The sequence below is a fragment of the Pygoscelis adeliae genome, unplaced genomic scaffold (genome assembly GCF_000699105.1).
Source record: "Pygoscelis adeliae isolate BGI_AS28 unplaced genomic scaffold, ASM69910v1 Scaffold407, whole genome shotgun sequence".
In the NCBI taxonomy this organism is placed as follows: domain Eukaryota; kingdom Metazoa; phylum Chordata; class Aves; order Sphenisciformes; family Spheniscidae; genus Pygoscelis; species Pygoscelis adeliae.
The window spans coordinates 753,239-765,410 of record NW_008825251.1 but is presented as its reverse complement, the minus strand read 5'-3'; the positions used below and the strand labels follow the sequence as shown (position 1 = coordinate 765,410).

The 12,172-nt window shown below is 41.3% G+C and overlaps 1 protein-coding gene across 1 annotated transcript in view; it reads left to right on the top strand.

Moving 5' to 3' along the window:
- PIGU (phosphatidylinositol glycan anchor biosynthesis, class U) overlaps nucleotides 1–12,172 on the top strand; it is a 60,922-nt gene that overhangs the window by 42,070 nt on the left and 6,680 nt on the right. Inside the window, exons 2-8 of the mRNA XM_009329358.1 lie at nucleotides 1,618–1,713; nucleotides 3,003–3,062; nucleotides 4,027–4,089; nucleotides 5,657–5,766; nucleotides 7,465–7,565; nucleotides 9,573–9,670; nucleotides 11,878–12,032. Of these exons, the coding sequence (XP_009327633.1) occupies nucleotides 1,618–1,713; nucleotides 3,003–3,062; nucleotides 4,027–4,089; nucleotides 5,657–5,766; nucleotides 7,465–7,565; nucleotides 9,573–9,670; nucleotides 11,878–12,032 (683 nt within the window). The remainder of the gene's footprint in view (nucleotides 1–1,617; nucleotides 1,714–3,002; nucleotides 3,063–4,026; nucleotides 4,090–5,656; nucleotides 5,767–7,464; nucleotides 7,566–9,572; nucleotides 9,671–11,877; nucleotides 12,033–12,172) is intronic.

The window sequence follows — 12,172 nt, the reverse complement described above, 5'->3', positions numbered from 1 at the left end:
GGGCCGGCGCCAGGCTGGGGCACGGCCCCGCGGGGAGAGGGCCGGGCTGCAGTCCCGGGGCTGGGGACGGGCCCCTCCTCTCCCGGGCCCGACCGAAGGCCGCATGAAAGGGTCCGTGGCAGTTGTCCCCGAAGGAAGAGCGAGTGTTCGGCAGCTGCAAGGGGGCGGGAGGGACACGGGACCGAAGGCAGGAGGATGGGGGTTTAGCCATTGTGTGCAGCTGGCTTGGTTGGGCTTGTACAAACCGATTGTGTCACAGATGTATGTAAAATGGGAGAATGACAAAACCTGGCACTGAATATGTAGTTTCAGCAACCTTGATTGAGTCGTTTTCATTACACCTTAACTGCACAAGCACTGTCTCGTGGTGTGAACATGGCTGCATGGTTCCCAGTTCACGCAGAGCTATTCGCCGTTTCATTTTCCTTGCTCAGTTTGAGGCCCCACACGTTATCAACGAATCAAATTCTCTTCTGAAGACTGAGGTACAGTTTAATCAAGGCTTTTTGGTGGCATTCATCTCTGTAGCATCTGAGCCTGTTAGGAACCTTAATTTATTTTAAAGACAGCCCTTTGGGAAAATAATATCCAGTTATTATGCAGGTAAAATTATTTGCAGTTTTGGGGTGGAAAACAGTGGCACAGAGTAATAAAGGTCAAAAGCATGAATGCATCTGATGACCTAAAGCCTCTGCTCCAGCGTGTAGCACTTCGTACTTCATAGTTTCAAAATGCAGCTCCCAAAAATTCCCTTGCAGCATTGGATACTTTCTAAATCTTACCTTAGGGCATCAAGGTAGGCGTCTAGAGAGTAAGGAGCACAGTTAGGATCACCTTGAAAAGTCCAGGCTGGCATCATAGGGGAACTCTGTAGCAGAGACAGAATCTACTTCTCCAGCATAGCGCTGACTGAGAACCTCTTGTTGCTTCCTGCAGTCTCCTGCCTCATTTCCCTCTGAACAAATGGACCTGTTTCCCGTAGCTTCTTTCACTGCATACGCTGCTCAGTCCCCAGGGAACCTTTGTGCTCAGTAAGGTGGAGATCCTAGGGAAAAACGTGTGCATGCATTGCAGTGCAAGCTGTAATTACATGATTCCAAAGGATCTGAATTAAGGCTGCGAAATGTCAGGAAGTTCCAACAACGGACAAAGCTTTTAGCTTTGCCTGGTAATATGCATTCATTTCTGCTCTTTTATTGTGGTTTTGGACGTTTCAGGTCTCTCTACATCTAATTAGGCAAAATAGTTCAAATTGTATATTATGTCGTGATTTGTCCTCTTAGAATTAAGTATTTCTCCAGCGCAGATACCATGCGTCACATAATAGGTGACTTAAAATCAGTAAATATCATATATCTGATTTATATGTAGTTAAGTGCAAAACATTTCAGCTGTAACATTTTTAGCTGAAACAAATAAATAGATTACAACTCACCATTCAGTTACTGAAGAAATTTGCATGGCAGAAGAAAAACAATCAATTCTAGCTGGTGGTTGGCTTTGTGAAATTTTGTGTCACCCATTCAGATGGCGATTCAATGTCAGATTCTTATGGGCATGGCTGTGTTAAAAACTATAGTTTTACCGTCATGAGATTTTTCTCCTCCCACATTACAGGATTCTAATGCAGGCGTTTTGTATGTTTCAGTGGTCGAAGGGTTAGCTCTGCTGGATTTAGGGGTCTCGCCATATTCTGGAGCTATTTTTCATGAGGTCAGTATGCATGCTTCATTTTAAACGTGATATTCAAGTGGCACATTTCTTAGTCTTACTGCTCACGGACTGGCAAAGGCTGGGGACCTGTCTTGTCCCAAAGACTTCAGAGAACTTGGAGTCATGTAGTTGTCTGTGCAATAGTTGTATACGTAGTGACTAGCACAATCAGGAAATGCAGTTCATCGTGGAATAACTCATTGCTGTGCAGATGATAGACATCATAATATTTATTACTGCATAAGGAGAGTCTGAAATAGGGGAAATCTCTAATAAGTAAAATACTCTGTTCACATCCAGATGTTTCTTTCAGCAGAGGCCGGAGCAGGGAGAGACAGTGTCATTGTGAGTCTGAACACAGTTTTACTGGATAGCAGCATCTTGAGTTTCTGCATTTGCAGAAATATTAACGTTAGCACAAGCATGCATCTTGAAAACACCTCGTTCCTCCACACACTTAAGCACCTGTGGAGTTTTTGTGCCCTTGAGTGGTCTTACTGATATGAAGGTACACTCATACATAGTGTCACCTAGGGGTGAGGCAGATGCTTTGCATACCTCTGAAAACTTGTTTCTCTTCAATAAATTCTCCTTCTTTAAACGCAGTTTTCTTCCAGACTGGAAAATATTTTCCCGTGCTTATTTATGCCATCACATTATTTTAAAAGAATTTCAAAAGAAATATATTTTCTCACAGAGAAGACTGAATTTACACCATGTAAATACAGTACTTCCAGATTACGTTTTTCTGTCAAAGGAATAATTCAGAAACATGCTCTTCCTCTTACCCTAGAAGGGAAAAGCTGTTGGAGTAAAAGAATGATAGGACTGTAGTCCTACTGCTTTATGTTTTTAACATGCTTTCTTCTTTTTGCTTTATAAAAGACTCATCTAAACAACAGGCTAAAGAATGAAACCAGCTATGCAGGAAATACTTTCAAAAGTACCTGCAAACAACCTGAAAAATAGATTCTCTAGAAAAAATTATTTTCTAAAGCTGTTCTTTATATGCTTTCTATTGTAACTCTACCACTATACTAGTAGAATTGAAAAGTTGGAATAGAATATAATTTTCAAAGTTGATGGTGTCTTTTATAAAGTGGATTGAGAACTTTGCAAGGAAAAAGACCAGTAAGTGTGCTTTGTTTCATCACTTTACTCTGAAGTAACAGCGTTGTAGAAGAGGCTAAGGAAAATTGCCTTTCGCAGTCTCTCATTTTTCTCATCAAATCGCCAGTTGTTCTGTCTGGACAGTATTTGACATGGGCTTCCCTTCTGCTCTCTTTTAGACCCCGTTGATAATATATCTCTTCCACTTCCTGATTGAATACGCTGAATTGGTGTTCATGGTAAGTGCTCCTGGAAAGCTCCTCTTGAAAGGTCTCATTCTGTGAAATGCTGAGTATGACTTTCCTTTTAGTCCTGCAAGAATCAGGAACCTTCAGCCTCCCCAGGCAACCTGTACATTAGATGAGCTCAAAGTTTAATTAGAAAGGCAGCTTTGCCTGTACAAATCCACGTTGGGGCTTTTCCCTTGTTGTACATGTTCCTTCTTTTTTGTGAGTTCTTGGTTAGATAAGTATCCACGCAGAGGGACAGGAGGTTGGCATTTTGTTTCAAGTTTCAAAAGTTAGCTCTTAAAGGTCAGAATATTTTGTCCCCCCAGTCTTATCCCTACACTGCAGTGTTGCTCACTAAAACCCACTGCCAAACCCCAGGCCTGCAAAGAGAGCACAAATGGGTTAGTCCTCCAAATGTCTCCTGTAAACTATTCTCCGAGTCTGCGTAATTCAGAAGGACAGAAATCATATAGCTGGCTGCACATGCCACCTGGTGGAGCCTCTCTCCCCAGATCCCTGCTGGGCAGGTCTCATGCAGAGCTGACAGCCATCTGCATTGTGCTTGTACTGATTGTTCAGATGACTGTACGGCTGCCTGGTAAGATTGGGACAGCTCAAGGCACTGTCGTGCTCGATTAATGGACAGGTGGGTTTAGCCAGCTGGGCACTGCCCCAGTGTTGCCTGTGCTCTAATTAGATCAGTGATTCTATTACCCTCGCATACTTCTTTCACCTTAAGTCCCCACTCTCTTGTTTTGTAAATATTAATATCTTTGATACAGCTCATGGCTTCAAGGTTAAGCAGTGGTGTGTGAGCACAGTGTACATATCAGCAATCTAGTGTTTTTAAAGCTTGTTTTTTCTTCTCATGAGCTGAGTCAGATCAGAGTCCTTATTGTATTACTGTCCAACATCTTTTTCTCCGTTTGTTTATTTTGCTTACAGTCAGTCTGTCTATGCCTTGCTTTTTTAGATAACTGATGTGCTAACTGCTGTTGCCCTTTACTTGGCCATTCAGGACTTCAACAAAGTTGTGGTAAGCTGACTTGCCAGTGTTGCTGATCCTCTTCTCCCAGCAAGTATAAATATCTTGTACCAAAGAAAACGCATGCCAGATGATGCAGTATCAACCAGTCCTCGTTGCAGTAAATCTGATCATATCTGGATGATCAGTAAACATGGGGACTGAATGTGGTAAACAGCGGAGGTATTTTAAGTTTTGTTGTGGCGGTATTACGGTATGAAACAAATTAGTGTCCGTAGCTACCACACTGCCCTTGAATGATGATCACAGCAGTGTAGATTCTTTAATCCAAAAGGAGTGTAAAGAATTTGAGAAGTTTGTGAGAATGCAATAGCCAATGAAATGCAGACAAGTCTAGGGTCATGGTACACAAGATGGGATGTGAGATTTTAGAACGTGTACTGAAAACCCACCTTCAGTTGTTGTGGCAGTTTGCAGTGTGCAGAATTTAATTACTGGACTATGGATTTGGCAAGACTTCTGGCAAGACTTGAGCGCTCCCTTTTCTCACCTCTGCTCCTGCTACAATCTGTAAATTTTGTAGCTAGAGCCTGGAATGTTTTACCCTGAATATGGTTTGTGTTTGCACACAGCATGAATTAATACACAGACTGGAAATGTGTAAAGGAAGGAATAAACCTTCCAAGGATGCTGAGGTGACATAAATCATTCTACTGAGCAAGGTGAAAGTCTGACACCAAATATTACCTGTTCCTTTCAGATTATAAGTACATGTATTTTGAGGTGAGTGATTCCTCCCAGCTCTCTCTCATAAGTAGCTCAAAGAACATTTTGTATAAGCTGTGTAATGCTGTGCTGTCTGCGATCCTAGAGGGGCAGTGATTCAGTATCAACATGAACAGGGAGGCTGCATTTTCTACAGCATCTCTGTGGTCTCCCATCCAGCTACATACTTGCTCCTTGTCCTTTGAGGTTGGAGAAATAACTCATGATAGAATGACAGCCATGTAAAAATCCTATGTGTGAGCTACTTTGCTCGTTGAGAATTTATTGCCAGCATCCCTCTCCTTCTGTCTCACCGTGATATAGTTCAGTAGGTTCATAATTCAGATTTCTCTTTTGTCTCCATGGAGAGCATCATAGAACAAGATAGATTAAAGAGAGAGATCTTGGATTCCTAAAGGAGATTTGGCATAGAGGTGTCCATCTTCAAAGTAGCAAAGACCGCATGCTTCTGTGACTTGGTTTCTTAGGGGCTTGTATGTTGAACAGTGAATTTATAAAGTCATTGGAGATCCAGACAAGCTTTAGGAAGATTGAACATATTAAACTCTAGTGTGGTGAATTCACTGTTAGCTGTGTCAAGAGTTAGACACAGGTAATTAAGGAAGTTCAAATCAGTAGAGATTATCTGCTTTCTCATGACTTCCACTTCAGTTGTTCAGTATTTGGGAAAAGAGAGGGGGTTTTTGTTCTGTTTGTACAACGCCTCATATAACACGAGTTTTGGCTCATGCCTGGGGCTCATATATGCTGTTCCACAGTAATGGAAATCCTGAGTAATAAGAAATAATGACTTTCCTCATCTGACAGTCTTCGGTCATTCTCCCTTGTTCAGTTCAAAAAGCAAAAGCTCCTAATAGAACTGGATAAATATGCACCAGATGTGGCTGAACTCATCCGGACGCCCATGGAAATGCACTACATCCCCCTCAAGGTAGCACTATTGTAAGTATTGCTTCTTGTAGGCTGCTTTGGTTCCTCAGCTCCCTTTGGGTTTTACTTGTCTGATTTGGGGCTTCAGCATTTGTTGAAGAATTTTTTTTTTTCCCCAAGAATTCTGAATTTCTTATTATACATAAAAATCCCCTCAGCTCTGAATACTCGGTTTGAAAGTGAAAAGCAGATGCTTTTCCAAATGTTTGTTGCCAACAAGTAAATTCACTCAGGCCCTCTAAGAGGCTCAACAGCATAAGGTCATTAATTTGGTAGCAAGAATGTTGTGTCTGCACAGATCACATGCCCATTTATTCTGCCTGTATGCTAATGTCATCAAAACTGATTTTATGCCTCCCAAATGTCTTGGGTGTCTTTTCAGAAAAGTTAGGACAATTTTTGAGCAGTCAAACAAAACGTTTGCTGAGTATCACAACTTGAATATCCCAGAATTGCTTATAATAATTCAAAGATATTTTCAGGTTGTCATCTTAATAGTGTCATGTCTTGGTGTTCCTCTGTATCCTAAACACTTTTTATTTCAGAAAACTTCAACTAAAATAAATAATATACAAGCAAGGTACTTAATGTCAAAGAATTATTTTTTTAATTGGGGTTTTGACGTGAATAAATTATCATCTGGATTATTCTGTGTCAGAGAGAGTTTTCCATTAGATAAGTTGTTGTTTTTTCTTATTTTCATATGAATTGTGTAAAATGGTAAATTCCCCAGGGCGAGAGAGTCTGTAAATTGCAGACTGTTTTGTATTTAACATTGTTGCACATTACCACAGCAAAGTTGGCATTAAGTTGTACCTATTCTGCTGTACACTGTCTCTCTGGAAACACAGAAAAAAGCCTGGGACTCAGAGAAGTAGGAAAAATGTTTATGTAAAGAGATAATAAGGAAATCATCAGCCCTGTCTATTCACTCTGATGATTGATTTAGTTACTAGCAAGGCTGATCGATACATTATCTTGCTTATTGTATCGGTAATCCTTCCAAACATTCTTCTGTGCTTTTGAGGTTATTGTAATTCTCATTTCCAAAAGCAGCTGGCATCCTTACTAACTAAAGTGTGGCTGCATTCTGGAAGGTAGAAGTGTTCAGTTTGCTGTCTTTCCGTAATTCCAGTTAAAATATGCCAGATTTTCATAGCTGGCAGGTTTTGTGCTCAGATCATGTCATGGTGAACAGAAATGATTGCTCTGCCATAGCAGGAGTGTGCAGGTGCCATTGGGTTTGGGGAAACTGCTCATGACTGGGGATTTGTTTCCATCTTGCTATCTTCTTATTTTTATTACTTTCTCAGAGTCAGTAGATGTGAGTAACAGAAAGAGTTTACTTTGGACCCAGTATTCCTAGGTCTGACTGGATAAATGCACAATGTTTCTGCAAAGCAAGGAACATTTTTGGTAGTCATTTTCGAGCACAGTGTACATATTTTAGACATCTTCCCAACTGTCTCCTTTTCTCCAGTGTGCCTCCTGTGGCCACTGTGTCTAAGGCTACAATCCAAGAATCTGTTTTTTGCTCCAGACTAAAGAACCTGTTCAGCTGAGTTAATGTGATGAGGAGAGGATCCCATCAAATGTAAATAAACAAAAAGAAATGGCAAACTGCATCTGTTTTTCCTTTGAGCGTCTCTTTAATTAGATGTTATCTCCTTTGAATGGCATGAATGTAACTCGACCTTTGCTCTTTTTCAGCTACCTGTTAAACCCGTACACTGTGATGTCTTGTGTGGCAAAGTCCACCTGTGCCATCAACAATACTGTCATTGCATTCTTCATTTTAGCTACAATAAAAGGTAACATAATGAAGAAAAAATGGTTCATTATGTCTTTCTATAAAGATCAGAAAATTAGCAGAAATTAAATCAAGGTGGAACTTTACAAATACGATTGCTACAAAGATCTCAGTGAAACATATCAGAAACGGGGATGGAGCAAGGTCAAAGTTCGACCTGAAATCACAAGAGATCAAGAGACTTTATAGTCAAGTCAAAACTTGCTTTCATCTCAGTGTACCGAGGAGTTTAATCTCTAAAAACTGACTCCTTTTCCTGGATGACTTTGAATAGTTTTCTGTTTATGAAGAAATGCCTGTCTGTGTGTAGGAGGACATAATGCTCTGCTGCTCTTTCTTTTGTACATGAATATGCACTTAAAGTGTTGTATACAATTTATTTTCAAAGTGTATCTTTGAACTTTTTTTCAAAAGCAAGCAGTTGCCTGCAGCTATTATTTGGCTTTCACTCACAGTTGTAACCTTGGTTTGAAATTAGCTAATTGAGCTTTGGGGAAGCAGAAACAGTAACCAAAGACCCATACTGACACAGCTGAATAGATTATGACAGAACAGCTGTTTCATTCATTTTGTGCATAATGCCAGGTTTCTGTTTCATTTATGAATCCCCAGTGCTAAAGTCTTTTAGCGTGTGTGATTTGTACTAGTCACGTAAGTTTTAGGAGTTCTGTGCTGGATCAGAGGAAGGGTCAGTCTGATCTTTTGTCTCCAGCAGTGCCCAGACCCAGATGTTGTGAAGAAAGCTGATATAGATTGTTTTTATTAGTGTTTCCAAAAGGAAGTTTTCCTCCAATTATTGACTAATTGAGGCAGGAGGGGTTTTGGTTTAAAAGCATTTACAAAAGCAAACGAGTGGGGTCCGTTTACTTAAACTGATTTTTAACTGTTCACTGATAGCATAAGACAAATAGTTCAGTCATAGACAAAACTGTAGTGGCTGCCCCCTGTGTTTTCTCTCTGACTGGGAGTGTGGCAGCCTCTAGGTTTTAAAGTGGGCAAAGAGAGGATATCAGATCATGACTATGATTTCTGGGTACCAATTCTTTAGATCTGTGCAGAATTGAACACTCGATAAAATAGAGGATAGGGAGGTTTCTGTCTAGGAGAGTGTAGTTGAAGAATGGAGATGGCTCATCACCAGGTAACCCTATATTTTCTCTTTCAAAAGGTGGAAGCAGAGAGAAGCTTACTGAGTGTTTGATGTCAGTAGGCTGACAATTAGTCCAATGCACTAGAATTCTTGCTGTCTAAGCTGTATTTTTACAGATGACTTCCATCAAATGACATAAGACTGAAAGCCATAACCAGGCTACTGCACTGGTTGCTTGTATTTTTATTGTTTAACCGGGGATCTTTTGCACTTGATTTCTGGTTTTGGTAGTTGGGCAATGTGAGTACTCAGCACTTAGCTCAACCTGAGACACCTCAAATAAAGCTTCCTCAATAACGGCATTCATATTTTTAAGACCACTTGGAAAAGCTGTGCTAATCCTTTTTACGCCTCAGTTTTGGTATCTGTAAAGTAGGGCTAATGCCACTTCGTTCCATCAGCTGCAGACTTTCGCTTGCTCTCTTTCACAGAGCTTTGCTGAGGGCCCTGACACATTCTGGTGACGAGGTTATCCAACATGCCCAGTATGAGTATAACAGCTGTTTCATGGCAGATATGACTTAAATGAGTGTATTCCCATATAAACAGCAGACAGCATGGTCTATATATAGACTGAATTACATGAATCTCTGTACGTGAATGATAGGAGATACAAACCACTCAGCGGTTCTTTCTTGTGGGAGAATCACCTTGGTATGAGTCATTCTCCGTTCAAAATGTAGTTAAGAAAAGGACACTTTCCAGGACACACTCTGCTAAAAACACCTTTAAGCGGTGTTCTGATATTTGTAAAGCCCCTGCAGAGGGTTATGCATTTCTTCCCATTTGGACTTCCTGTCTGGAAGGCTGTTTATATTAAATGTTCCTTACAAATGAACATTTTTTTTTTCTTTGCAGGTAGTGCCTTCCTCAGTGCTGTGTTCCTGGCCTTAGCAACATACCAGTCACTCTACCCTCTCACATTGTTTGCTCCAGCACTGCTTTACCTTCTACAGGTAGATGATTTCTAACTGTTGGTACCTGTCGTCTTCTTGTAGCTGTGCAGAGACAGTCCTTAGCTATTGAGAGGGAAGTTGGGCAAGTCCTGAGTTTCAGAAAAAGTGACTCTCCTCAAACCATGGGAAGTTTGAAACCTTAATGGGGATGCCTGTGCATAGAGAGAAGGGAGCAGAAAGTCATCTACAGAACTGGCTGGTGTTTAGCTTGCCCGAAATAAGTGCTATTCTTTGTGTCGTGTGAATAACAATGAGGATTTTAGACCTGGAGAGGAGGAATGAGGAGCTGTATGTTTGAATCACTCAAACTCTGAAATGCTGATTTGGAGTTCAGTGGCAAAAGGCGTGTGCTTGTGAAAGTGGCTGGTTGCCCTTGTCCTTTCTCCCTCTCCATTAACAGGACCCCTGAATTCCAGCAGGGCTGACCTTGGTCATTCATGGGTACACAGTGCCTCAACTGACAGACACTGCTCCAGGCAAAACTAGCGCAGCAGTAGGCTGGTAGGCACATCTGCAGGCAGGGGTAGGGTTTAAAGCTGAGGCAGCTCTTTGCTAGTGAGTGGATTCATCACCGGTTTGCCTGCATGCTTCCCGCTGGTCTCTCTCTTAGCTCTTGTGCTGATACTATAAACACTGACTTAACCAAGAGTCCAAATTATAATGCACTTAATGAAAACTGATCATTTGATAGTCTTATTCTGATACGGGAGCAAGGTGAGGCTGTGACTGCTAGCAAAGGACTCTTTTACCCCAATTCACAGATCAGTTGGTGATCATTTTTATTATTTTTGCCAGTCCTGCTGTTGAGTGTTTTGCCAGTGTTTCTTTGTTGCTTCTCTTCTGTCTCCCTCATGATTTTTATAACTAATCTTAACTACAGGTTTATTACAGCCTATTCTCAAATCTCTGAGCTTCAAAAGAGAATGGAGAGTCAGTTCTAGTCCATTTTTTTCCCTGATTATCTGACATGAATGTCTCTTTTTTTTTTTCAGAAATTTTATTATTATTACTCTTTGCAAGACAAGAACTTCTGCAGAGTCAGTGTTGCTTTTTCAGTTTGATAATTTTTAGGAGCGTTTAGTTTATATATTTTATATTTTGGTCTCATTTGTTCTCTTTTAACTTTAGTCAAAGTAAAGCGGCAGAGAAGTACGAGCATTGTGTTCACAAGCAACAAGGGCTTTGATATGTGAATGCCTAATTTGCAACTTTTAAAGGGGATCATGCTAGTGTGTGTTCTTTTATCCAGATTTGTAAATGAACTTTCCTGCATTCTTTGTACAGAATTAGATAGCTTTTCTCCAGCACTTTCCAATCTGTCCTGCCAAAAATCCTTGGTAAACTTGCTTATGTTGTTCCAGCAAGTGGCATTAAACACACTATGACTGAGAAAATAGAACATGCTTTACACAGAGCCCACATCAGCTAGAGCTGGCTCTCTGTACATCTCCTGCCAGTGTAAACCCTAGTACCAAATGGCAAAGCTACGTCACTGACTTGGAGCTGCAGAACTCTGAGCAATTCCCAAAGGTGTTTGCCCCTGTGTGTATATTTGTCTTTACAAATGCAGTCAGGGGACCTCTTGGAGTGAGATACCCATATGTCATGTTATGTGACAAGGGCTTGTGGTTGACTTATCAGGACATGTGGCAGCGGCAGGACTGCAGCAGTTGTCTTTGTCTGAGGAGGCAATCTTTTAGAGGGGCTCCTTTGTGCTTAGGAACCCACTGGATGTCCTCTTTCTCTGATTTCAGCAGAGCATGAGTGCCAGTCCATGTGGTGGAGACCTGGCATCGCAGGGTGGTGGGTCATGGAGCAGGGCTGTCTGTCACCCAGTTGATGTGGGTTCATGCAGTAGAAGGCAGGCAGCAGTACAGTATTGCAAACATCTAAGATACAAGTGTAGCTGTGAGGAGGTGTGTGTAAATCTTATATTGAGTGCATGAGACTTGACTCGCTGCAAGCAGAAATGACCAGCTTAGCTACTGTATTTTCAAGCACAGTTCTGGAAATATGTGCAATATGACTTAACTGGCCAGAGTGAAGAACATCAAGCAAATTGTGCTTGAGAGCTGCTCCTTCCAGTGCCGTAGTGCCAGTGTTTGATGCTTTCTTTCATCGATTTAAAATTATGTTCTGAACACTCGGGCTTTCTTGTGGCTTTCCACCTGATGAGGGATATCTGCCTGCTTGTATTTCATTTTCAGCGTCAGTTCATACCAGTAAAACTGAAAAGTAAAAGCTTCTGGCTCTACACCATGCAGTATGCAGCCCTGTACCTGTGCAGCCTAGTGGTGATCATCTGCCTCTCCTTCTTCCTCCTCAACTCCTGGGATTTTATCCCATCTGTTTACGGGTTTATGTAAGTATAAGGACTCTTCCTGTTTTTTCTGTCTAGCCCCCCCCCATGTTGTTTCTTGTGCATCACACACAGGTGCCCCACTCCCTGTCCTAAGGAGTGTGTGATCTGTGATTTTACTGGCAATGCAAGAAAAGAAAGAG